Source organism: Triticum aestivum, chromosome 3A (genome assembly GCF_018294505.1).
Source record: "Triticum aestivum cultivar Chinese Spring chromosome 3A, IWGSC CS RefSeq v2.1, whole genome shotgun sequence".
NCBI lineage: Eukaryota > Viridiplantae > Streptophyta > Magnoliopsida > Poales > Poaceae > Triticum > Triticum aestivum.
Genome location: NC_057800.1, coordinates 154,492,770 through 154,520,185, shown reverse-complemented (window position 1 = coordinate 154,520,185; position 27,416 = coordinate 154,492,770). Strand labels below are relative to the sequence as shown.

The 27,416-nt window shown below is 49.8% G+C and overlaps 1 protein-coding gene across 1 annotated transcript; it reads right to left on the bottom strand.

The window, feature by feature from the left end:
• Positions 1 to 16,618: 16,618 nt before the first annotated feature.
• LOC123060779 (cytochrome P450 71A1) lies at positions 16,619 to 22,929 on the bottom strand. The gene is made up of 2 exons (XM_044483611.1): positions 21,860 to 22,929; positions 16,619 to 17,424 (listed from the first exon to the last, which is right to left on the bottom strand). Exons 1-2 carry the CDS (start codon positions 22,832 to 22,834, stop codon positions 16,801 to 16,803), a joined length of 1,599 nt encoding a protein of 532 aa, XP_044339546.1. The 5' UTR covers positions 22,835 to 22,929; the 3' UTR covers positions 16,619 to 16,800.
• Positions 22,930 to 27,416: the final 4,487 nt, after the last annotated feature.

The window sequence follows — 27,416 nt, the reverse complement described above, 5'->3', positions numbered from 1 at the left end:
TGCTGGAAGGGCCAGTTGATTCTGGTTCTGGTTGCATTCCCTAGCACGGTGCCCTGGTTGTCCACACCTGAAGCACAACCCATTATTGGGAGTGGGAACAGGAGCTTGTGGTGGTGGAGCTGGGAGTCTTGGCTGCCTAGTCGGAGGAGCAGGCAGACGAGGTGCAGCATAGGTCTGCCTTGGGGTAGGTGCATCCGGCTGGTACAAGCTATTGGGAATCCATATCTTGCGCTTCTGCGAGGACGGGCCCGAAGATGAGCCCGTGTCACGGTTGCGCCTGTGAGAGCTCTGGTATTCCTGCAGACCAGTTTCGACATTGATGGCCTTGTTCACCAGAGTGGCGAAATCAGCAAAGTCATGCACTAGAAGTGCGAGCTTGATGTCAGCTTGAAGGCCATCACGGAACTTCTCCTGTCTGCGTGCATCAGTTGCAATGTCCTCTTCAGCATAGCGGGACAAGTCAAGAAACTCCCGCTGATAAGCTTCAACAGTCTTGTTGCCTTGGGTGAGGTTGCGAAACTCACGCTTCTTACGGTCCATGACTCCCTGAGGAATGAAGCGAGCACGGAAGGCAGCTTGGAAGTCTGGCCAGGTGATGATTGTTCCAACTGGCAGAGTACGCCTGTGGCTGTCCCACCATTGAGCTGCGGGTCCCTTCAGGAAGAAGGAAGCAAAGGTGACATAGCTGGCAGGGGCTACATCAGCAGACTCCATCTCATAGGTGATGTCACGGAGCCAGTCATCAGCATCCAGAGGCTGAGTTGAGCTGCGATACACAGTTGGGTTCAGGCGCATGAAATCCTGCAGAGTTACTGGGGTTGGCTGCTGGTTCATATTGGGGCGAGGAAACTGAGCCATCATATTCTCCATGAACTGGCGATTCATCTCAAGCTGTTGGATCATACCAGCCATGTACTCAGGCGGTGGTGGGAGGTTGCCACCACGTCCACGACCACCTGGTCTAACCATCCTGCTAATATATAACAGGGGTAGTTCAGCATCGAGAAATTTTGCAAGGACAAGAATCATTCATGATGAAACATGCACAATGAAAGCAGCACGATAGATACTACATAGTAGTCGGCATATCTTACAAAAGAGATCATGCATAGAGTTCGGTACACAGAGTTCAGTACATAGACTAATACATCATAGGCGGCACGCAGGCTCGCGACGAATGCATCTAACACTAATAAGCAAGCCTTCATCAGTCCCAGGAGGAACTGTGGAGGTAGGTGTAGCCTGACAGCTGGTAGTGACGCGAAGGGAAGACCTCCACGCGAGTAGCCTGGGGTCCGCGGATACTCTGGTGCGGAACCCGATGCGCAGGTGGCAGGAGAGGACCAAGTGCAGGAGAGTAGCCTCCCACATCTGGCCAGCCGACGCCCTGGGGCATCACGGTCCTGGCAGGGTAGACCGCAGAACGCGACAGATCACCAGATCGGACAGAGGGGTGCAACAGCGTCAGAGCACGGTACAGGTGCTGACGGGTGGTGTACAACTCGTGGCGAAGAGCTCGGTTAGCTCTATCCAGCCCATCAGCATGCAGAACCAGGTTCTGATGGTAGAAGGGCTCTCGGGTGACGGTGGAGTAGGCAGCAGTGTAGTATCCCTCCGCACCAACATCAGATGCGATAGCAATGTGCCTGAAGGGGGAGGTGTCCAACTCCTGATACTCTCCGCGAAGACGTGTCAGAGCAGCATAAGCAGCATCGTGGACCGCCATGTCGATGGTCACTCCAACACCATGAGCAGTGTGCAGCACGGTAGTGGAGTCATACTCTCGAGAGTAGAGGTGGACGATGGCACGGTACTGCTCCTGGTTGAAGTCCTGGTACTCCTCATAGACGGTGTATTCAGGGTGCCAGCGATAACCCAGATAGGTCATCATCTCAACCAACACAGCAGGCGATCCTGAGGCACCAATGGCCGTCGTGTGGCGCACGACCTGCCTCGTGGGTTCCATCTGAAAACAAAGATGTTTTCACAGGAGTCAAATGACAATGTGGATAAGGTTCAAATACTTATTCTAAAGAATAACTAGGGCTTATCCAACTTCGGGGTGAACATGGTCACGGGATCCTGGCGTTAGAGTTAGTAAAATCGTTTAACCCGAGTAGGAGAGAGTTCAGAGTCCCAGAGTAAGGATCGAGGAGTAAAAGATCCTAATACCACCCAATGGCGACGTGGGCTCGTAAGCCACACAGTCATGTTAGTAAAAGTTTTGCAATCACTAGACTCAACTTCGGCCAAGGAGTGTGGAAGGGGGATTCCTACAGGCAGTCGGCTCTGATACCAACTTGTGACGCCCCCGATTTGACCGTACACTAATCATACACGCAAACGTGTATGATCAAGATCAGGGACTCACGGGAAGATATCACAACACAACTCTACAAATAAAATAAGTCATACAAGCATCATATTACAAGCCAGGGGCCTCGAAGGCTCGAATACAAGAGCTCGATCATAGACGAGTCAGCGGAAACAACAATATCTGAGTACAGACAAAAGTTAAACAAGTTTGCCTTAAGAAGGCTATCACAAACTAGGATACAGATCGAAAGAGGCGCGGGCCTCCTGCCTGGGATCCTCCTAAACTACTCTTGGTCGTCGTCAGCGGGTAGCACGTAGTAGTAGGCACCTCCGGTGCAGTAGGAGTCGTCGTCGAAGGTGGTGTCTGGCTCCTGGGCTCCAACATCTGGTTGCGACAACCAGGTAGAAGGGATAGGGGGAAAAGAGGGAGAAAGCAACCGTGAGTACTCATCCAAAGTACTCGCAAGCAAGGAGCTATACTACATATGTATCCATTGGTATCAACTGGAATAAGGCTATTATATGTGGACTGAACTGCAGAAAGCCGGAATAAGGGGGGATAGCTAGTCCTTTCGAAGACTACGCTTCTGGCAGCCTCCGTCTTGCAGCATGTAGAAGAGAGTAGACTGAAGTCCTCCAAGTATCATCACATAGCATAATCCTAACCGATGATCCTCCCCTCGTCGCCCTGTGAGAGAGCGATCACCGGTTGTATCTGGCACTTGGAAGGGTGTGTTTTATTAAGTATCCGGTTCTAGTTGTCATAAGGTCAAGGTACAACTCCAAGTCGTCCTGTTACCGAAGATCACGGCTATTCGAATAGATTAACTTCCCTGCAGGGGTGCACCACATAACCCAACACGCTCGATCCCATTTGGCCGGACACACTTTTCTGGGTCATGCCCGGCCTCGGAAGATCAACACGTCGCAGCCCCACCTAGACCAACAGAGAGGTCAGCACGCCGGTCTAAACCTAAGCGCCCAGGGGTCTGGGCCCATCGCCCTTAGCACACCTGCACGTTGCGTGGGCGGCCGGAAGCAGACCTAGCCTAGTAGGCGTTCCAGTCCAATCCAGCGCGCGCCACTCCGTTGCTGACGTCACGAAGGCTTCGGCTGATACCACGACGTCGAGTGCCCATAACTGTCCCCGCGTAGATGGTTAGTGTGTATAGGCCAGTAGCCAGACTCAGATCAAATACCAAGATCTTGTTAAACGTGTTAAGTATCTGCGAACGCCGACCAGGGCCAGGCCCACCTCTCTCCTAGGTGCTCTCAACCTGCCCTATCGCTCCGCCTCAAAGTAACCGACAGGGGCCGTCGAGAACCCAGGCCCACCTCTACCGGGATGGAGCCACCTGCCCCTTCAGCCCCCAACTCCGAACAGTACCACAGGCAATGTAACTGTGTAAAGTATATAGTATATGCCCGTGATCACCTCCCGAAGTGATCACGGCCCAGTAGTATAGCATGGCAGACGGATAAGAGTGTAGGGCCACCGATGGAAGACTAGCATCCTATACTAAGCAGTAGGATAGCAGGTAATGGTAACAACAGTAGTAGCAAGGACAGGCTATGCATCAGGATAGGAATAACGGAAAGCAGTAACATGCTACACTACTCTAATGCAAGCAGTATAGAGAAGAGTAGGCGATATCTGGTGATCAAAGGGGGGGGGGGCTTGCCTGGTTGCTCTGGAAAGAGAGAGGGGTCGTCAACTCCATAGTCGTACTGGGTAGCAGCGGCGTCGGTCTCGGTGTCTAGCGAGAGAAGAGGGGGGAGAAACAATAAATATTTAAGCAAACAGATGCATAGTGATGCATGACATGACAAGTATCGGTGCTAGGGGTGCCCTATCGCGGTATGAGGTGATACCGGTGAAGGGGGGAAACACCCGGGAAAGTATCCCCGGTGTTTCGCGTTTTCAGGTAGAGGAGCGGAGGGGGAAAGTTGCGTGTTTGATATGTTAGGGGTGTGTGGCGGATGAACGGGCTGCGTATCCGGGTTCGTCTCGTCGTTCTGAGCAACTTTCATGTTGAAAATACTTTAATCCGAGTTACGGATTAAAAGATATGATTTTTTAAAGATTTTATTAATTTCTGGAATTATTAATAATTCGAAATAAAAACTAAAATGCTAGATGCTCCCAGCACAGGGTACCCAGAACTGTACCTAGTGGCTGACAGGTGGGCCAGGGGGTCCCATTTGACCAGTCAACGTGACTGGTCAACAGGGGGTGGGCCCCCCTGTCATTTACAACAGCTAAACTAACAGGATTAGTTAGTCTAATTAGTTAGTTAACTGGTTAATTAAGCAACACTAATTAAGTTAATTAACCATTAAATTAATTAATTAATTTAATTATTTATATAAATATAAATTTTATTTTATTTTATTTTAAACGTTTTCAGGGCATGGGGCCCGTTCTTCAGTGGCACTAGGCCAACCCCGCGGGGCGGGTTAACGGGCGGAACCCGGGGGTCGGGAGTGGGGCAGGTGCCCGTGGAGGCCGCAGCCTGCCTGGGGCGGGGCGGCGGCAGCTGCCAGCAGCGGCGAGGGACGGCAGTGCAGGACGGCGACGAGCAAAGGCGCGAGTGGCAGGCGGGGCAATGGCGTGGTCCCGAGCAGTAGCAGGGGACGGGGACGGTGGGCGAGGCGCGGACGGGCGCGGTCATGGCCGGTGCGGGCGCGGCGATGCGAGCCGCGGCGAGGGAGGCCGGAGCGGAGCGGAGGAAGCAGGGGTGAGCACGGGCCGCGGTGAGCGCGGGCCAAGCGGGGCGCGAGCGGGGGAGGCTTGAGGCGCGGGCGACGAGCAGCGCGTGCGGCGGGCGCGGCCGCCGTGCGGCGGGTGCGTGCGTGCGCAGAGGGGGAGCGGGGCGAGGGAGAGAGAGGAGGCCGGGGGGCTCACCGGGAGTGTGGGGTCTAGGGCAATGGGCGCGGTGAGGTTCGGGGAGGCCGACGGGGACAACACGGCGGAGTGGGGGGGCAGTCCGGTGGGGGAGGGCGAAGCAGGCCGGCGAGGAAGAGGCGCTCTGGGCGGCGGTGGCCAACATCGACGGCGAGGCGCGTCAGTGGCCTCCTCTCGATCCTGATCCAGATCGGGAGAGAGGAGGGGAGGGGATATTTTGCGGGAGAGGAGTGGGGGGTGTCGGTGGAGTGGGGGTGAGGTGGTGAGTGGATAAGGGGCATTGGGTGGCCGGCTGGGCCGATGGGTTGGCCCAGTTGGGCCACGGCCCGGGGGGTGGTTTCTCTGATTTTTGTTTTCTGTTGGTTTGTCCCTTTTGTATTATCTTTTATCATTTCTTTTCTGTTTTAATTCATTTAAAAGTATTTAGGCATTTTATAAAAATGTGTTTGCTGCACCATAATTACCTTTGTAATATTTGGCAACCAACGAACATTTTTGTTTCAATTTTTGAAAACTTTTATTGCCGACATTAATTTTAAATTTGAATTTGACGCGGTTTGAACTAACGGACGTTTAGCAACAGTAATAGGGATGACGTGGCATGATCAGCGTGGGATTACTGTAGCAAGATTATCCGGGCGTTACAGTCTTCTTGTTCAATGGACGGTAGTCAACACAAAGTCAGTCCGTTCCATCCTTCTTCTTCACAAAAAGAACTCCACAACCCCACGAAGAAGAATTAGGCCGGATGAGACCCATTCGCTCTTGAATATCGAGTTGCTTCTTCAACTCCTTCAACTCTTCAGGTCTGAGCTTATAAGGACGTTTGCACACTGGTTCCGTGCCAGGATCAAGATCGATGATGAATTCAACTGGCCGGTGCGGAGGCATTCCTGGAAGCTCTTCTGGAAAGACGTCTTGATATTCGCAAATGACTGGAATTTGAGAGATGGCATCCAGCTCACCCTTCTCATTGAGAGAAAATAGACGGATTGTATCATCACGAGCGACAAAGACAATAACATCCTCAGACGAATGAGTCAATTGAATCTGCCTGGCTGCATAATCAAGATGAGCCTTGTGCTTAGAAAGCCAATCCATTCCGAGAATAAGATCAATATCCGAGTTACCAAGAACCATTGGGGAAGAAAGGAACTTGTAGTCGCCCAAGGTGATAGTAACATCTGGAACATCCAGACTTGCACTCAAGCGTTTGCCAGGAGAAACGATATCCATTTGTTTGCCCAAATGAGAAGAAACGAATTCATGCTTGGTAAAAAATGGCTTTGACATGAAACAATGCGACGCACCAGTGTCAAAAAGAACTCTTGTAGGAATATCGTTAACAGGAAGGTTACCCATGATGACATCTGACGAGTCATCTGCCTGAGCTGCATTCATCAAGTTGAGCTTGGCGTGCTTGGGGTTATGCTTAACCATAGCTGTACTTGCCGATCTCACAGGAGGAGGGAGACGCCTCTGATTGAAGCATTTGTTGGCATAGTGACCCTTCTATTGGCACTTGTTGCACGTGACCTCTGAAAGCGGATGGTGATACGGAGCACTCGATCTTGGAGCTTGAGACGAAGTCTTGTTCTGAAAGCCATGGTTGGGTGGGTGGGAAGATCCACTGCCACCTTTGCTCTTCTGATACGGATGACGGAACGGAGGAGGAGGAAGCCAATACTTCTGCTGCTTGGCCACTTGAGTAGAGGAAGGAGTAGCATCTCTGACTCGCTTCTTGGAAGCATCACACCTCAGTTGAGCAGCCTCTTGCTTCAATGCCATGTTGTAGAACTCATCGTACCTCAAGGGCTCAAAGAGAACAAGAGCTAGCTGGATTTCTTCTCTGAGACCACCCCTGAACTGGTATATCATGCTCTTCTCGTCAGGGATGTCCTGCTTAGCAAAGTGGGCGAGCTTCTGAAACAACTTGTTGTAGTCATAGACAGACAAAGAGCCTTGCTTCAGGTTGCGGAATTCCTCATGCTTGCTTTCAACCACGCTCTGAGGAATATGATGAGCTTTGAAGTCTTGATGAAATTCATCCCAGGTAATCACACGGCCTCCTCTGGAATCCTTGTACTGCTGGAACCATTCTGCAGCTTGGTCTTTGAGTTGGAAGGAAGCGAACTTGACAAAGTCCTCAGGCCTGACGTTACTGCACTCGAAATGCTTGCACAAGTCCATGAGCCAATCGTCAGCATCAGTTGCCTCAACACAATTGTTGAAAGTCTTTGGCCCGTTAGCAAGGAACTGGTTAAGTGTAGCAAAGTGATTCTGATTGTTGCCTTGGTTGCCTTGGTTCGCTTGGTTGCGCTCTTGAAGAATTTGCATGATCAACTGTGTGTTTGCATTGGTTGCGGCCATCACAGCTTGCCATGCCTCCGGAGGAGGAGGAGGTGGTGGCGGATCCTGATTCTGATTCTGATTTTGATTGCTGCTCTTAGCGGGAGCCATCCTGAAGAGGGTGACATCCGTTAGCACATTGACAGACAAAATGAAGCTGAATCAAGCGGGTTGAAATTGCAACATATAGTCTTCACATCCGAACAAAATGAACAAATGTATTCCACTTGAAATGGTCACATATCCATAAATTGAGAAGCCACTTAGAATTTAGGTAGAGGAAAAAATCAACAAGGTACGGATCAAGAACGAATACTCGGTAAGAAATCCCAATCTCAAACCAAATATCCGTGGAAGAAAAACTAGAGCTACAAGAATTCCCACCTATGAAACTGCCGAACCTTTTCGGTTATGCAATCAGGTGTTGGGGATACAGGGGAAGCATAATATCTCACCCAAATCTAGCAAATCCTACATCCAGCTGTATCCATCCTTCAACACATAACCGAGAAAAACTTCGGAAACCATCTACCTCAACCTTCGAAAAGCATCCGCTATACAAGTTATGGCAATACTCCCGAACTCCCGCCCCAGTACTGGGTGGCGTCGAGGTTATCTCACCAACAACTGCATAAAAGAGATTTTCGATGTCGGCGTACTAAACTCAGGTATTTCAGAACTACAACGATAAAATTGTGACGACAACACCTCGGAGCTCAACTCCCTGGGACACTGTCACAACCCCTAAATGACAGGAGGCACCAAGAACAATGTTCTCGTCACAAAACCATTGGAACGATTCCAATCCTAAAAAAAAATTAGTGAAACTTGAAAAGAGAACAGTCAAAACTCTACGTCAGGATGCCTTACCAGAGCGATGAGGGGACTAGGGAGTAAAAAGAATTCCTAAGCTCTCCGATATATAATTCCTAAATGACTCAAAACATTTTTCTAGACTCAACAACGGCTGCTAATAAACGATCAATCAGTGGGGGCTCCTAAGGTCGGGGAAGGCTCTGATTACCAACTTGTAACGCCCTCGATGCGGCTATATCTCCTACGTGTCGAAGCACGACTTAGAGGCATAACCGCATTGAAAGCAATGTCGCAAGTTAGGCAATCTTCACAACATCCCATGTAATATGAATAATAAAAGGGGAAGGAACATAGTTGGCTTACACTTGCCACGTCAAACAAAGTACATAAATAGCATTACATCATTCAAGCACTCATGGCCCGACTACGGTGCCAAAATAAAAGATCAACCCAACATGCGACACGGTCCCGATCGCCCCAACTGGGCACCACTACTGATCATCAGGGAAGGACACATAGTTACGGCGTGAGTCCTCGTCGAACTCCCACTTGAGATCAAGCGCGTCATCTGGAACGGAGTCATCAGGCCCTGCATCTGGTTGGAAGTAATCTGTGAGCCACAGGGGCTCAGCAATCTCGCACCCTCGCGATCAAGACTATTTAAGCTTATAGATAAGGCAAGGTAAAATATGTGGAGCTACAGCAAGCGACTAGCAAGATATGGTGGCTAACCTATTCGCAAATGAGAGCAAGAAGAGAAGGCAATGCACGATCGAATAGCTAGAGAACAACCTGTGGCAAGCATTACTCCAACACCGTGTTCACTTTCCGGACTCCGCCGAGAAGAGACCATCACGGTAACTCACACAGTGGATTCATTTTAATTAAGTTAAAGTTCAAGTTATCTACAACCGGACATTAACAAATTCCCATCTTCCCATAACCGCGGGCACGGCTTTCGAAAGTTCAAATCCCTGCAGAGGGAGTCCCAACTTAGCCCATGACAAGCTCACACGGTCAACGAAGGATATACCTTCTCCCGAGACATTCCGATCAGACTCGGTATCCCGGTTCTACAAGACACTTCGACAAGTTAAAACAAATCCAGCAACACCGCCCGAATGTGCTGACAAATCCCAATAGGAGCTGCACATATCTCGTGCTCAGGGCACACTCAGATAGGTCAAGCTACGAGTAAAACCAACCCTCGAGTTTCCCCGAGGAGGCCCCACAGGCTTCCCGGTTCGGACCAACACTCAGAGGAGCACTGGCCCAGGGGGGTTTAAATAAGATGACCCTTGGGCTCCGGAAACCCAAGAGAAAAAGAGGCTAGCTGGCAAATGTTAAAACCAAGGTTGGGCATTGCTGGAAAAGCTTTATTCAAGGTGAACTGTCAAGGGGTTCCCATTATCACCCAACCGCGTAAGGAACACAAAATCCGGGAACATAACACCGATATGATGGAAACTAGGGCCTTCCACCCTTTACCAAGTATATAGATGCATTAATATAATAATATAATATAGTGATATCCCAACAAGTAAATAATGTTCCAACAAGGAACGGTCTCCAATCTTCACCTGCAACTAGCAACGCTATAAGAGGGGCTGAGCAAAGCGGTAACATAGACAATCAACGGTTTGCTAGGACATGGTGGGTTAGAGGTTTGACATGGCAAATTAGGAGGCATGATAAGCAAGTGGTAGGCATCGTAGCATAGGCATAGCAAAAGAGCGAGCATCTAGCAAAGCAAAGATAGAAGTGATTTCGAGGGTATGATCATCTTGCCTGCAAAGTTGTCAGGGTTGACTGGATCCTCGAAAGCAAACTCAAGGGCTCCTTGTTAGAGAACTCGTCTCCCGGCTCTACCCAAACAAGACAAACAAGCAAACGGAACACAATCAACCACGTGCAAACTCAAACAACATGATGCAAACATGGTATGCTATGCGGGATGCGATATGTGATGCATATGCAAGATTTGACAAGAGATGAATGACCCTGGCCTCAACTTGGAAATCCAAGTGTGCCACTGGAAAGGTGAGATGATTTCGCTTGAAAACGATATAAAGATCACCGGAATCGGAGACACGGTTTGGAAATGGCAAGCAAAACAAATATGGGACCGGTCTGCGATAAACAGCAAGTAGCCATCTAAATGCAACAAGCTAAACATGCTACAGCACCAAAACATGGCAAAAAAATACATGGCAGGGATCCGTTCATGAAGCTTAACAAAAGCTGAACACTGAGCTACGGCCAATTCATCCATTAACAGATTTAAACAAGCATGGCAAAAGTGCAATTGGTAAACAGATTTCAGACTTAGTGAAATTAACACTTGTCTGGAATTTCAGATCAGATAGCACACTTTGGAGCATGAAAACTATAAGCTACAGGAACTTAACATGGCAAAGTAAAGCATGGCATGGAGCTACTCAAAGAGCTTAACAAAAGTCCTTTAGTGACCTTGAGCCAAAAGGGATCATAAAATATAATTGCAAGCATGTGAACATGGCAAAAACTTAAACAGATCACACACTTGGTGAAAAACTGGAGCATGCAAATCAGATATCAAGTAGGCATGTTTACGAGCTCGATGCACTCACTACAGAGCATGTCATGATAATCTAAGCATACACCCATCAATAATACACATTATACAAGCTAGACATGGCAAGAACAACAACATAGCATGCACGAATCAATTACAACATCCTCGGCAAAATCGCTAACAAGTAGACAATCTGCCCAGATTCATGAAATAGCAAAAGTAGAGCTCGATTGACTCAAGCTAGGGTGCTCCATAAATGCAAACAAAGACATGGATGGATAGAGCACTACAAGATTAACAAAATATCCTTACTGGTCATCCTCAAAAGAGGCACGGATCACTAGGAAACAACATGAACATATGGCATATTGATAAAAACAGATTAAGGACTTAGTGGAAATGCTAAGTCCCTGAAATCAGCATTAACGAATGCACCATTTTGCAGGCTTGTGCTATTCACCACACACATCACAAAAATACATGGATAGCACCTCTGGAAATATGCAAGGCATATAACAAAACTTATGTAGAGCTCATGGGCATATCATGTACACAATAATCATGGCAAAAATGACAAATAGCTATTTGGTGCAGCAGATCTGACAATTAACTCAAATAGCACTCTTCCAACAGCATTTGGGGCATCAAGATGAACTCAAATGAAAATGATGAAATGAGATGAAATGATGTGCTCTCTGAGACGAACATTTTGATATGCTATATGCCCAAAACGGATCTATGGATGCAAAGTTACGGCACGATGAACAAGGGCATTTGAATCTGGAAATCGAGGTCTTAGAAGAAATTACCACCTCCAGATCTAGGGTTACTGTTCACCGACGAGATCTACTGTTCACCGGCGAGATCCGAGGCCGCCGGCGAGAAGCTGGAGCTCCGGCGAGGTGGATGGGCGCGGGGGCGGCCGGATCCGCCCCGGGCGGCGAGGGGCGGCGAGGGGAACGTGGTGGAGGCGGTCGGGCGCGGGCGGCGCGCTGCTCCGGCGAGGAAGGTGCGGCGGCAACCGGGTGGCGGGCGGTGGAGCAGTCGGTGGCGGTGGCCGCCGGAGCGCGGGGAGCGCGGCGCCGGGCGTCGGGAAGACGGAGGCAGGCGGCGGCGGAGCTAGATGGGCCGCGGGGGCCCTACGCGGGCTCGGGCGGGCCGGCGCGGTCGGCAGCGAAGTGGGCACCGCAGCCGCCACGTGGCGCGCAGCGATAGGTCCGGGCGAGCAGCGGACAGTGTCCGACCGGCACGGACGTGTCCGGCACGGCGCGGTAGACTTTTTAGGGTTTGAGACGAGGGGAATCCGGGATTTCGGAGGAGGGGCTATTTATAGGCATAGAGGGAGCGAGGGGTGTCCAAATGAGGTGTGGTTTTCGGCCACGCGATCGTGATCGTACGCTCTAGATGATGGAGAGGGTTTTGATGAGTTTTGAGCCAAAATGGAGGGGTGTTGGGCTGCAACACACACGAAGCCTTTTCGGTCCCTCGGTTAACCGTTGGAGCATCAAACGAAGTCCAAATGGTACGAAACTTGACAGGCGGTCTACCGGTAGTAAACAAGGCCACTTGGCAAGTCTCGGTCCAATCCGGAAATGTTTAATCCCACACACGAAAGAAAGGTAGAAATGACCACCAGAGGAGAACGGAGCGCCGGAATGCAAAACGGACAACGGGGAAAATGCTCGGATGCATGAGACGAACACGTATGCAAATGCAATGCACATGATGACATGATATGAGATGCAAGACAACAACAACAACAACGGAGACAAAAACCCAAACCCGAGAAAATAAAATAACTTAACGCCGGAAACGGCAAGAGTTGGATTACATATTAGGTAAATCATATCCGGGGTGTTACATAAAGGCAGTGAATATCAAGCCCCCCCCCCACGGGCCTTAAAACTCGCCTATTCCCAAGGGGTCGTGCGAACGGCGCGGTTGGATTACCCAAACCCATATTGATGAGAATCCCGCAATGAGGGGACACGGTCTCAAGGCGCAGAGCAGGAGGCCACAAAACGGTTCGAAATAATGATAAGGCCAGAACATAATGTCTCGCTGACAAAGCTGTCAGTGGGCATTATTTGTTTTTTTTAAGTATTTCACCCTTGTGGTTTAGGGTTGTAACTGATTATACAGAGCCGAATATAGTTCTTTTATTCAGCTACTTTGGAGTATTCGGACGAGAAACCCGCCTTGCAATGTCGAAAACAATCTGCATACCGGACACATCATCATTGAAGCCTGGTTCAGGGGCTACTGAGTGAGTCCTGGATTAGGGGTCCCCGGGCGTCCAGGCTATGTGACATGGGCCGGACTAGTGGGCCGTGAAGATACAAGATAGAAGGCCTTCCCCCGTGTCCGGATAGGACTCTCCTTTGCATGGATGGCAAGCTTGGCGTTCGGATATGAAGATTTCTTTCTTTGTAAACCGCCTCTGTACAACCCTAGGCCCCTTCGGTGTCTATATAAACCGGAGGGTTTAGTCCGTAGAAGCAATCATAATCATATAGGCTAGACATATCGGGTTTAGCCATTACGATCTCGAGGTAGATCAACTCTTGTATCCCCTATACTTATCAAAGTCAATCAAGCAAGAAGTAGGGTATTACCTCCATTAAGAGGGCCCGAATCTGGGTAAACATCGTGTCCCTTGTCTCTTGTTACCTTCAACCCTCAGACGCACAGTTCGGGACCCCCTACCCGAGATCGGCCGGTTTTGACACCGACACCCTCCACCCCCGCCTCACCACACTTCCTTTACCTTTTGTCCCGGCCCATTCTCATCTCTCTTCTGTGCATCCTGGGCGGGGGGTTCCTGTTCACGCGATGGCGATCCTGCAGCTGCTCGCCGATTGCTCGGGCCGCGTCCCGACCCTCGACCGCCGGCTACCCCAGTCCCGCTTCGGACCTCGACCGCCGACTACCCGGACACCTCCGCCGTGCCACTGCTTTTCAGGTGCTGCAAGGATGGCACCTCGCTCGAAGTCTTCTTCCTGGACTAGGGCTGCCCGGAGGTCAACATTCGCCCCTCAGGGCCGCTCATGAAGGAGGTAGCAGTCCCTCTCAGTTTCTCTTCAGTGACCTTCACCCCGATTTGACCAACCAAACATCATTTGGCATTCAGTCTCAATCGAATACCTAAACATCCAAACAAAAATATCGGCATTCAATCTCAATACCAATATCCTGTGATATTGATATTCAAACCAATGCAATGCCAAGGCTTCGGATGCGAATATCCAAACAGAGAGTTACGGTTTTTGCATCTAAAAATGCAAAGTTTCAACAAGTTTCAGGAATATAATTTTAAGAATTTTTTCTGTTGGTCGTAGGCACATAATAATTGATTTTTATCGGTCGCCCGTACTAAGTTTCAACAGAATATTTTAGAAGTCATTAAAACATATTCAAAATGGATCTTATTTCAAAGCACTAGTCATGAGAAACACGAATATGAAATCAGAACTTAATTTAATTTTTTCAGTTTAAAGATATAGAACTTTAAAAATCGAAAGCCAAAATAAAAAAAACTGGTACCATAAACCTGGGTGCCCCCGCAGTTGCATGAAATCCTTGTCGCGGTACTGTATGCTAGCTAGCTAGCGAATCGATGGATCGGCTGAAAACCTGTGCAGTAAATTAGCTTAAGCTAGTGTCGGACTCCATGCATGTATATTTAACCTGTGCAGTAAATTAGCTTAAGCTAGTGCGGACTCCATGCATGCATGTATATTTAACCATGATTTTTGCGTCTATGCTCACCACTGTTCACTGGAGTGAGAAAAGAATACATCGTACCACACCATACAACAACAACGGTGTATATTTAACCGAGAGCTAACTTGGGCACATTTTCTATTTAGTTTTTGCATATTGTCATATCTCCGTTTGAATGCCACATCTGCTATTTTGGTTGCTTTTAAATTCATTTCTTGGAACAACAACTTCTTTTATTATGCTCATTATCTGCAAAAATTAGTGATTGAGAGCTAACTTGGCATAATAGCCTAACTCCACATTGGTCCATTGGCACCATATATATCATGTATGCTCTAACAATTATCCATGTCAAATTTGATGCAGAAATATGATCATATGCACTGGGAACATGGCCTTATTTGTAGAAATAACTTTCATCTAGATATTTATATTTATTTCAAAAGAATTCTCTTTCTGTAAGAAAGGATTTCTCTGTGTGGATTTGTAGAGATCTTCGGTTGACCGTGCACTATGCTGAATTTGATGCTCAGCTATATTTGTAAAATATCTCTCTTTTCAATGTGAACTGTAAGGCTTCTCAGACTACACTGATGTAGGGTGACTGGGTGAACAATCAATATGGCACACTTTATTCTTTGGTATTGAAACTGAGCTACCATGATACTAAATATAACCTCATAATCGCGCCTTGTGAGAGCTATTAACTAGCACTCATGCTCTTTTTAGTTACGAGAAGATGTGGCATAAATATATCTGATTTTGATCTTATTTTCAACGTAATGAATAAACTGGTTCTTAGCTACGATGAGCCTAATAGTCACCATCTGCTATCTAACGAGGCTGATTATGACAGGAGATAGATTATTTATCGCTTCAGAATTAAGGTATGTTTTTAAGGGACTAAATCTTCCTCCATGCACCCAATGACTTTGCCTAGGCTTCCTTCTAAAAATGTATCAAAAATTTCGAAGGTGCTCGTTATGTAAGTTAATTAGGATGGCGTTGATGCATATTACGTACCTAAGCAATGTGATATCACCTCCATATCTTTTATGTTCTCCTACCATACTTTGCTTCTTATATGCAACCCATTTGACTGTTGTACAGGCTTGTCATCTACAGAAATGTGCGCTACGAAGTTCAAGTACCTACCGATATCATCTACAGAAGATGTACGCAAGGAGGTTCAAGGAAGAGCAGCATGCTGAAAACTATCCTGTGATGACACTCGCTATAAAGGTACTAAATGTAACTTTTTTGCGAGGTTTGTTGGACGCCACTGAGCGCACTACATGTACTACTTGGATATGTAGACCTGCAAGAAAAATGCACATGAGCTAATGTGCTTTCGTTTGCTTTTTTTTATTTATTCAAAGTGAACATGTCCAGATATAGAAATGGTTTTGGCTTGTTAAAAATAGTTAGCATATGCTCAACTAACTACTTGGTTCCATGCTTATGTTTTAGTATTCCTTAGTTATCTAAGTTTTTTTTTTTGCGGGGGGCCTTAGTTATCTAAGCTCACTATGTGACTTCTGCAAAAGTTCTTGTTATATATATTTTTTTGAAACGGGGACAAAAGATTTGCATCTCAATTTAATAAGGGAGAGTAGAGTTTAGAGTTTTTCACAATGCACTCACAAATGCAGCATGGCAATTACTCGTACACTATGATGTTCCCTAATTTCTTTGCGCCCGCGGTGACCCAAAGTTTTGCATCTTCTAAAATGTTGGTAAGAAGGATTGGCGGCGGCGTGCTTTTGTGACGGAAAACAAGGGCGTTTCTCTCGTATCAAATGGCCTAAAAAACGATCATGGTGAGGGAGGCCATTGTGTTTCGGTTAGGATTATTATCGTCGGTTCTTTTTGCCACCACACGATTTCATCCAAGTGCCACTCGGTGATCATAACAAGTCTATTTTGACGTGGTCTGCACACTTTACTTTGCTATGTGCAAATCAAAATATATGTTTACCAGTTCTTGGCATTCTACAATCTTAACGAACGGGCGCGGCAACACGCGCCTACATGATCTCGCAATACATTTCAAGCAGTATATAGTACATACAAGAACACAAAACAACCACCAGTATGAAAGGTAGCATTACATCTTCAAGCAAGCCGCGCGCGCCGCTTAAGCAGACGACGGCTTAGCAACCACATGCAGCGCCGTCTTGAGTCGCACAGATATCCCAAACAGCTCGCTCAAGTCCAGCTTTGACACTGCCCCGCCGGCCGCCGCCGGCAGCTCCCAGTCGAAATGGTACAGCAGGCCCGCCAGCGCCAGCTCCATGGACGGCACGGCGAACCCGACCCCGGGGCACCCCCTCCTCCCAGCGCCGAACGGCACGGCCCTGAAGTCGTCATGGCCCGCCCCATACTCCGCCGGGTCGTCCACGAACCGCTCCGGCACGAACTCCTCGGCGCGCTCCCACGTCGCCGGGTCCCGGCCGATGGCCCAGGCGTTGATCACCACGCGCGTCCGTGCCGGGACGCGGTAGCCCAGCAGCTCCGTGTCCTCCATCGTCTCCCGGGGCAAGAGGAGCGGCAGGGGCGCGTGCAGCCGGAGCGTCTCCCTGATCACGGCCCTCAGGTAGCGCAGCGTGCCGAGGTGATCCTCGGTGACGCCGCTGCCGCCATTGACGGCCGCGCGGATCTCGTCCTGGAGCTTCTGCATTACGCGCGGGTGGTTGATGAGCTCCGCCATGGTCCACTCCATTGTCGTGTAGGTTGTGTCTGTCGCGGCGGCGAACATATCCTGTGTAGTCATGCATGCCCAACAGTGTCAGGTTGTAGTACTTCGGCAGATTTATATGTCAGATTTGCTAGCTATTCCTCCAATGAAATTCAGTTTAGTTGCACATAAGCGAGCTCAAAGTCGCCAAACTATTATTTTACTTTCAGCCGTTAATTCTACTCGAGCAATGCTACATCTACGTAATGGTTTACGTAAATTTGCGAACTATCTAACGTGGGAGTATTATTTTTGTCGTACCCAAATTTAGTTCGGCATAGGGTCACCAACTTGACATTTTGGGTAAAATGCTTCGATCCTGAGTAGCTGTTTGGAGCAGAGAGAATAGACGCAGGAGACCAAACAAGACGTAACTGTCTGCGGAGTGCCGACTACTAGTCGTAAGTGCTAAGCACTATTGACGTATTAGAAGGGAAAATGACGCCAAAAGCTGTAGGGTAGTCGATAGATAAGCAGTATTGGCGTCGTACGGCAACGACAAGCATGCAGCCTCTTCCCCTCGTCACCCATCGTCGACGGTGGAAGTGGAAGGGAAGATGATGAGGGTCAGCGCTCCCTGTAGCTCTCAACAGTTTGCACATCAATCGACTTGTATTTGGATGTGAGGTAATTAATCGGCAGACCCAGTTTTGTCTACGTCCAGTGTCGAGCTGATCGCTGCAAACTTACTGTATATTTTGAACTACCAAAACGTCATATGGATATGGTTAGGAACGGAGGGGGTACACCCTTCGTTCATAAATACAAGATGTTCAAACTTTCTCTGAATCAATACATATAGTAACGATTTGGTGTTTTTGTTCACTCACTTGAGTTCATATGTAATATGTAGTAAAATATCTAAAACATCTTATATTATTTGTGAACGCAGGAAGTATGTGTTTGTTGATTACAATAAATCAATAATCCTACACATACGAACGAAGTTATGAACATTTACGTAACTTCCTTCACCAATTTTCTTCGGCTCCCTGAATTTCAGGGAGGTGGGCCCCTCCTCCCCTGCTCTCAATCACAGTTTGTTAGCTGGCTCATTGTTACCTTAACTTAATGTTATTTGTTCGTAAGTGTAGCATTGCTCATTAAGAATAGTGCTCACTAAATGTTAGATCCCTGAAAACTTCTTTGTCGTTAGTCAGTTAACTTTGCAGCAAGGCCGAAAGTGGGTGTGACGTGAGGAGCGAACGCATCGCCCCTGGCAAGGCTGAGCAAGGAACTTGCGAAAAGTGTTTGCTGATTAATAAAAAAACCAGTAATCCTACACCTACGAACGAAGTTACGGAAGTTTATGTAACTTTCCTTCACCATGTTTCTTGGGCACCCTGAATTTTGGGGGTGGGCCCCTCCTCGCCTTACTCTCAATCACAATTCGCCAACCGGCTCATTATGTAAAACTTAATGTAATTTGTTTGTAGGTGTAGCATTACTCATTAAAAATAGTGCCTGCTAAATGTTAGATCCCTAAAACTTGTTTTGCCGTTAGTCAGTTAATTTCGCATCAAGGCCGAGGGTGGGTGTGACTTGAGGAGCGAACCCATCGACTATCGCCCCTGGCAAGGCTGAGCAAGGAACTCTCTGGGGAGGTTGAGGGGAGGGCGAGGCGGCAGGCGGATGAAAGCGGGGCAAGTCGGCCTTAGAGCATCTTCAACAGCCGCGCTAAACTAGCGTCGCGCCGCAAATTAGGCCGTTTTAGCGCGCGCGCAACGCAGCGGGTCGCTCCAGCGGGCGCGCAAAAACGGCGCGCGCGCTATAACGGGTTGGGCGCGTGGTTGAAAACACTTACCCGCACGGTGTATTTCGGGCGCCAGCTACAGCGCGCGGCACACTCGAGCGCTCGCGCCGCACTCTCTCCTCTCCTCGTCCTACGCCCCGCGCACGCCAGCGCCAGCGCCCTGCCACCCACCCATGGACGCGCACACCGGCGCCCCGCTCACCCCGCTGTACAGCCGCGACCCCCGCCGCCGCCAGAAACCCTAGCGCGGGAAGCGCTGGCGTCGCCACCGCCGGAGCTCCGCCGAGCGTCGGCCACGCGCGCAGCCTCTTCTTGCCGCCGCGGATGACCACGGCGCCGGGTGGCGTCGCGTCGGCGCCGTCCCGTGCCGCCGCCGCACCGTCGAAGAAGGTCCCCAATGCGGCGCGGACGAAAAAGGGCAAAACATCCGCGAAGAAAAACATGGCGGCGGACGGCTCCGACACCACGAAGGCGAGGGAAAAGAAGCTTGCCGGGCGTTCGACGGCCGCGGCGGCTACCGAAGCGCCGGCGAGCTCACTCGTTGAGCCGGCCGCCGACGCGCACCACGTGTTCGACGAAATGCCCCCAAGGTGAAAAAAAATTCAACTTTTCTTTTCTTCTTATTTTTTCAATGCATCATCATCACATATAGATAGCTTATTTGCATTGTTTAAAAAACTTTGTAGTCTCAACGATGATGCATACATGTCCACTATGGGTGTTGGGTCCAACAATTCGCATTGGTCTCAAACCAATGACATCCATTTCGAAGACCATGAGTTTGAGGTGGACGAGGAGGGTGAGGGAATTGTCGAGGCGCCGAAAGGAAGAGCGGGCAATTACTCAACCAACGATGACAAGTTACTATGCCATACTTATTTGCAAGTGTCGAGGGATCCATCCATTGAAGGTGATCAAAGTAGAGACACGTATTGGGGGTGAATGAAAGAACACTTTGATGCTCACAACTTGAGTGGAATTGACCGCTCCGAGAGATCACTTCGGTCCCGATGGTCGACAATCAACTCGGATTGTCAAAAGTGGGCGGCCGTACAAAAGGCAGTTGACAAGATTAACCCAAGTGGCACAAATGAGGATGATCGAGTAAGTGGCATCTCATATATGTTCATCATACTTGTTTTTGGTGACCGAAGTGCTAACTTGTTTTGTTTTTCTTGTAGTACAACATTGCACAAAACTTGTTCAAAGAAGAGACAAGGACAATCAAGAAGGGGAAGATCAAGAAAGGCAGGGTCTTTACCTTGCCTCATTGCTATGAAGTGTTAAAGGATGATGAGAAATGGAAGAAGCGTGATGGTTTGGAGGATTTGCATTTGAGCAACAAACGGAAGCGAGCAATTGAGATGAATGATGATGAGGAGGAGGATGATGCATCAAGTGATGACGGCAAGAGAAGCCCCACACCCAACTCGGTTTCATACTCGAAGCCAAAACGACCGGATGGGTGCAAGAAAGACAAAACCAAAAAGAAGAAGAGGAAAGGAGATGATGAGCTCAAAAATGCTATGGAAGCTATTGTGAAGGCAAGGATCGAAGCCAATGAGGTAAGGAAAATGGTAAGGAACCAAGATGTCGTGGCCGAGGAGAGGAGGTTGGCGGCCGAGGAGAGAAGGGTGGCGGCCGAGGAGAGAAAGGTGGCTTTGGAGGAGAGGAAAGTGAGCAACGAGGAGCGAGCTAAGTTGTTGGAATGGAAGAAGCACTTGTTCTTCTTGTACACATCTAACCTCAATGCGGCGCAAAAAGAGTATGTCAATCTTGCCCAACAAGAAGTCTTGATCCAAAAAAGAGCCTTGGTTCGTGCAATAGATGGCGGTGGCCTCGGCGCCATGGGTGGCGGTGGCCTCGGCGCCATGGGAGGCATGGGTGCACATCCGGCCGCCATGGGAGGCATGGGTGCACCTCCGGCCGCCATGGGAGGCATGGGTGCACCTCCGGCCACCATGGGAGGCATGGATGGCTTTGGAGCACCCTCCGACGCTATGGCCGCCATGGATGGCATGAGTTTTGCTTCTCTCATGGGAGGCATGGGTGCACCTCCGGCTGCCATGGGTGCAATGTCTTTCGATGTGCCTTCTCACACACATTCTCATGAAGATGCCGTTGAAGATCTTGCCAACACCGTCGGAGCTTCACATGATGCGGTGCGTGATGAGGAGAGGGAGGAAGATTCATCTTCGGAGGCGGAAGAGTCGTCTTCGAAAGATGAGGACGAAGACGAAGACGAGGAAGATGAAGATTGATGTGTCTCTCATGTCTTGAACTTTAGTTTGCATTTGAACTTGGTTGGATGAATTTGTGGGCATGATTTTGAACTTGTGGGCATGAACTTTTATTCATCAACTTGTTTGTGTCAAATTTGACATGTTCATTTTTTTTAAAATATCATATATGCAAAATGCCCGGCGAGTCGTGCGCGCTGTATTTTTGCGCTCTGCTGGAGCGGCGCGCGCGCTGCATTATAGCGCGGCTGCTGGAGCCAGCGCAGGCGGGCGCGCAAAACCAGCCGCAGCGCGCGCGGTAAACAGATTTTTTGCGCGCGGCTGTCGAAGATGCTCTTAAGCGGAAGGAAGAAGAACATGCGCCATGATCCTGGCCGTTGGATGCTGATCTGACCCCAGAAAATTGACTACCGCTATACTCCCATATAAAATAGATACAAAATACACGCACGAACAACGTACGTACCAGCATAATGGCCTTGATGCTGACCACGTCGAACCGGACTCCGCCGGCCTCCTCTCCCGTCTCGCTCACGTCCAACAGCACGTCCACGAAGTCCCGCCGATCGTCCTCGCCGCCGCCCACCACCGGCCCGCCGGCCAGACGCCGCTTGCGGTGGTCCGCGATGACCCGCTCGAGCAACCCGTCGAGCGCCTCGAACGTGCGCGTCACCCTGGCATTCAGCCCTGTGAGCGTGTCCACCCATGCCAGCCACGGCACGAACTCCCCCACCGTGGGCGTCCCCAGCAGCTCCTCGAAGTCGTCGAGCACCTTCCTCAGTTTCTCGCCCCCGTCGTCGCCGTCGATCCCGTACTCCCCGTCGCCGAACGCGGCCCGCTTGATGACGGCGTTGGAGTAGGAGGTGAGCATGTCGCTGAGGTTCAGCACGCCCGGCGGGTGAAGCGAGCGGCGGCGGACGGCGTCGAGCAGGGCGGCGACCTCCTGCTCCCGGACGCGGCGGAAGGACAGGATGCGGCGGTGGTTGAGGAGGTGGACAACGCAGACGCGGCGCACCTGGCGCCAGTACTCGCCGTAGGGCGCCAGCACCATGTCGCGGCCGTAGAGGAGCCGCTCGGCCATGCGTATCTGGGCGCGGCTCGCGAAGGCCAGGTCGCGGGTCTTCATGACCTCCTGCGCCGCGGCGGCCGAGGAGGCCACGACGGTGGGCACGCGGCCGAGGTGCAGGAGCATGACCGGGCCGTGCGCCTCGGCCAGCGACCGGAGCTTCCGATGCGGCAGGGAGCCAAGAAGGGGCAGGTGGCCGAGGACGGGAAACCCCGGCGGCGACGGAGGCAGCCGCCGGCCGCCATCGGTGCACGACGGAGAAAGCTTCTTCCTGGCAGAGAAGAGGAACAAGGAGGAGAAGATTGGCACGAGCACGGCGAGGAGGAGGAGGAATGGCGATGAGCGCAAGAGAGCGGAGAGTGACGAGACGTCCATGGCTCAGCCCGTGTAGTGTAGCGACGCAAGCGCACCTGCACCCTCTCTGACTCTGATTATGTAGCTGATTTCTATTTTCTGTAGAACCCTCCAAGATACGCTACGTAAGATATATATAGACTGGATCGTCTTCATATGTTCACCTGTACCGCACGCTAAATGCAGCCACGTAAGACGTTGCCGCTGCTCGGCTACGGCAACCCGACATATGGATAGCTTTATGTATCAGGGTGGTGGTCCTTTTGTCATTTGGCACGTGCTGCCGCTGGTGCTGGCAGTGACGGAAACGGCGTATCATCCCGTAATAATGCAAATAAAACTGTAATATAGTCATATTATCCACTTATATGAATGGCGTATATATCTTAATTTCCCACCGCAGATTTGAACAAAAGATATGAACACAAACGACAGCGTTGAAACTTGCAAGTGAGCGTGACCTTTCCGGAGGAATGGCAAATTGTCAAACGAACACCAGTACTTCTGCCCCCGTGTGACTGTATCGGCAAAGCTCTTGACCTATACTGCTCACCCCAGCCCAGCAGGATCAAGATCGGCCCTCCTCGGGCTGGAGCGAGAGGGCAGATGACCCTCTCCGACGACATTTAGGCACGCGAGTGAATTTGCGGCCACGTCCGGTGGATCCTTCCGGAGACGCGAGCATGTTCTTCCTCCACAATCGCAGCGTGGATGGCTGGAGTCCGGCTATTCATGTACTCATGCTCCTCGGCATAGTCGTGCCGCTCATAGTGCATATTTCGTGTGTTGTTTGCGTTGTGTTTTCTGTTACCAGGTTTTTCTTTCATATGCTTGGTAAGTGTATCTTTTCATCACGGCCGTGTGTCTTTATTTATAAAATAATGTGAAAGACCATTTCGAGAGAGCCCGAGACCACGCAAACGTGTACACGTCACAAGTCATTAGTCCAAAGCACACTGTACACGTTCTGTAGCAAAGGATTGCACCGTACACACTGGAAGCAACCAAAACAACTGAGAGTCGTGTTTAGCTTATTAGCTGATTGGACCTAACACAGGCAGGTAAACATACCTCGCATCACACTAGACATGACCACGACCTTCAGAAGTTTAGGAGTACCGCACGCAAAATGCAGCTAAATAAAGACAGGATATTGCTGCTCGACAATTATTATATATGGATATTTCATTAGATGGTCATTTCGGCATCTGGCACTTGCACCATCCTGACGCTGACGATGACGGTACAAGCTCGTCGGTCCAAACAAAGACCTATTTTTTCTTAAGATACATCTTCTGAATGAACAGTAAATTCAAAAAAATATAAAGAATGAAAAAGAATGATTTTTTATAGATGTTCACGTTCTTGTCGCAAGCATGCTTGACAAATTTAATGTGAAACGTAGCAGCAGTGTTTCTTCGGTGAAAATTGAGGTGACATTTAATCTTCAATTTGTCTTCTTTTTTGTGCACGGGCCAAAATGGTTAACCTTTTTACCTCAAAATTTGCAGGTAGCATTTAGATGTGACTAAGATCATATAAATTTTTTATCTTGATTTTTTGACATTTGAAAAATATTTTCAGGCCTGGGAACATGTGCTCCCGAGAGCCGAATTAAATTTCTGGGGATGCCCATGTAGCTTCAGTACCATCTTGCCATGCATCTGCGGAAACTGGAAGAGCTTGGAGCTTGGAGATTATAAACTGGAAGAGCGGGAGACGTGTGCTCATGTTTCACAAGATGACAAGTCTCATATTGGCACAACATTGTCCATATTAAGCTTGCCATAGGGCTAGTAAAAGGATCATTTGGGGCGTGTTTGATTGCAGTTTGGAACAGTACTTGTATTGCATGTCCATCTTAACCCAGCTTGGTTGCTGAAATACAGCCTCATATGCAGCAGATGCAACCTGTTTGGTTGCCTGCATCGCATCGAGAGGGATTTATCCCTTGATGTTTGGTTGCCCACATTTGTGCTTAGGATGTGAGCAGACGCAAACTTCAGCTGTTTGGTTGCAAACAGCGTTTGTGTTCTGCTCACCGTATTCAAATGTGGTGGCCTTACCACCACACATGATCAGCACAACAGCAACATCACAACAGCAAGATCAAACAAAGCAAGCAATGTAATGACAACAAACTTAACACAGCAAACTACTTAACTAGATAGCATAGTCTAGATTAAGAGCAGGGGCATCCTCCTTCCCTGTTGTGCCAGGGTGCTGCATCTGGCCAAAATATAAACATGTTCCCAGCACAAGTCTCGCCACACACCCTAAAAGTTCTCCACTAACACCTGACTTAACTTAACTACATAGCCTGCTCAATGCCACCAAGGCAGTTGTGCCTACTGCAACGGTACCTGCACATCACCGACGAGTCGTGGTTGTAGATCTGAACCTTCAGTCCCAATCCGGAGATGCGCACAACGACGAGGTCGCCGGGGACGATCTTGTGGCGGCGGCAGAAGTAGTTCCACCCCCGGCCAAGCACCATCTGGCCCTCGAAGTTCTGGACCTGCACCCAGAACACGCACCTCTTGTTGGCTGAGAGCCTGACCACGCGCGGGAGTCGCTTGATGACCAGCCAGGTGTTCATCACCTCCACGAACTTGGGAAGGACGACGAGCATGGCGAGGTCCTCGTTGTCCTTGATCTGTTCATAGAATCTCATCGGCTCCCTGGCCCCCTCCTCGTGGCCCTGCCTCGGAGATCGTCCCCTTGAACGAGGCACGCTCATGAAGGCGATCCTGCCAGGTAGGTCCATCGTCCTGAGCCACCTGTTCGTGGGGATGAAATCTTCGGCGCGCTCAGCTCCGGCCACGACCTGAGCTCCTCCACCCGTCACATCCCAGTCAGTCTTCAGTATCTTCTCAGGCAACATGACAAGTATTAGTATCAAACAAAGCAAGCAAGCAAGCAAATGCCACTGATCAGTGGACTTGCCCAACAGCAAGTGCCACTGATCAGTCACTTGCTATTGGGCAAGAGCACTAATCTACTTGCTGTTGGGCAAGTCACTAATCAGTGACATCTTCTTTGCCGCAACTGACACTGATCACTGCATAATTCTGAACAAGGAAATATCTAAAAATAGCAATAGCAAGTGCCAATAGCACCCATTGTTGGAAATATGCCCTAGAAGCAATAATAAATTAGTTATTATTATTATATTTCATTGTTCATGATAATCGTTTATTATCCATGCTAGAATTGTATTGATAGGAAACTCAGATACATGTGTGAATACATAGACAACACCATGTCCCTAGTAAGCCTCTAGTTGACTAGCTCGCTGATCAATAGATAATTACAGTTTCCTGACCATGGACATTGGATGTCGTTGATAACGGGATCACATCATTAGGAGAATGATGTGATGGACAAGACCCAATCCTAAGCCTATGTAACTCCCCAGATATAACTTTCCCATTTTGTACTCCAACTCTTGCCGTTTCCGGCGTTAAGTTATATTTATTTCTCGGGTTGGGTCTTTGTCTCCGTGTGTTGTTGTCTTTGTCATGCATCTCATATCATGTCATCATGTGCATTGCATTTGCATACGTGTTCGTCTCATGCATTCGAGCATTTTCCCCGTTGTGCGTTTTGCATTCCGGCGCTTCGTTCTCCTCCGGTTGCCATTTCTAGCTTTCTTTCGTGTGTGGGGATTAAACATTTCCGGATTGGACCGAGACTTGTCAAGCGGCCTTGGTTTACTACCGGTAGACCGCCTGTCAAGTTTTGTATCATTTGGACTTCGTTTGATACTCCACGGTTAACCGAGGGACCGAAAAGGCCTCGTGTGTGTTGCAGCCCAACACCCCTCCATTTTGGCCTAAAACCCACCAAACTCTGCTCCATGTCCTAGAGCGTTCGATCATGATCGCGTGGCCGAAAACCGCACCTTATTTAGACTCTCCTAGCTCCACTTATGCCTATAAATAGACACCCCCCGATTTCAGATCTTTCCTCTCCCCTAACCCTAATTTTTCCAGATCCGCCGCTCCTCGCGCCGGCCGGACATTGTCCGACCCGGCCGGACGCGTCCGCCGCCGCCGCCCGCCCACTCGCAGGGCGACACGTGGCAAGTCACCACCCTCCTCTGCCGCGACCCGCCAGGCCCGGGGACGGCCCCCGCGGCCCAGCCGCCTCGCCCCGCCGCCTGGTGCCTCCCGCCGCCCGCTCCGGCAGCCGGAGCCGCCGCCCGCGCCTCCACGCCGCCATCGCTGCCCGCCACGCACCGGCCGGCCGCGCCGCGCCCCGCCGCTGCCGCCCCGGTTGCCGCCTCTCGCCGCCATCCTCGCCGCGGCCGCCGCCCGCCACCACCGGCCGCCCCGGCCTCGTCCCCAACTCCGGCGATCGCCGGTGAACAGTGCCGCCGCCTCGGGCCGCGTGCCCCGAAACCCTAGATCTGGATTCAGAGGTTGTTTTTTTGCTAAGTCCCGGATATTTTTACTCCATATGCTCCTGTTCAAGGTCCCGTAACTTTGCATCCGTAGCTTCGATTTAGACATATAGCATATCAAAATGTTCGCCTCGACGAGTGCATCATTTCGTTCCATTGCATCATTTACATTTGAGCTCATCTTGATGCCCAAAATGC

What these genes read in the sequence shown, in the direction of transcription:
- LOC123060779 (XM_044483611.1), bottom strand. Translation starts at nt 22,834, where the DNA reads ATGGACGTCTCGTCACTCTCCGCTCTCTTGCGCTCATCGCCATTCCTC. An exon ending in GCATCAAGGCCATTATGCTG is followed by an intron (nt 17,425 to 21,859) that starts GTACGTACGTTG and finishes ATGACTACACAG; the next exon opens with GATATGTTCGCCGCCGCGAC.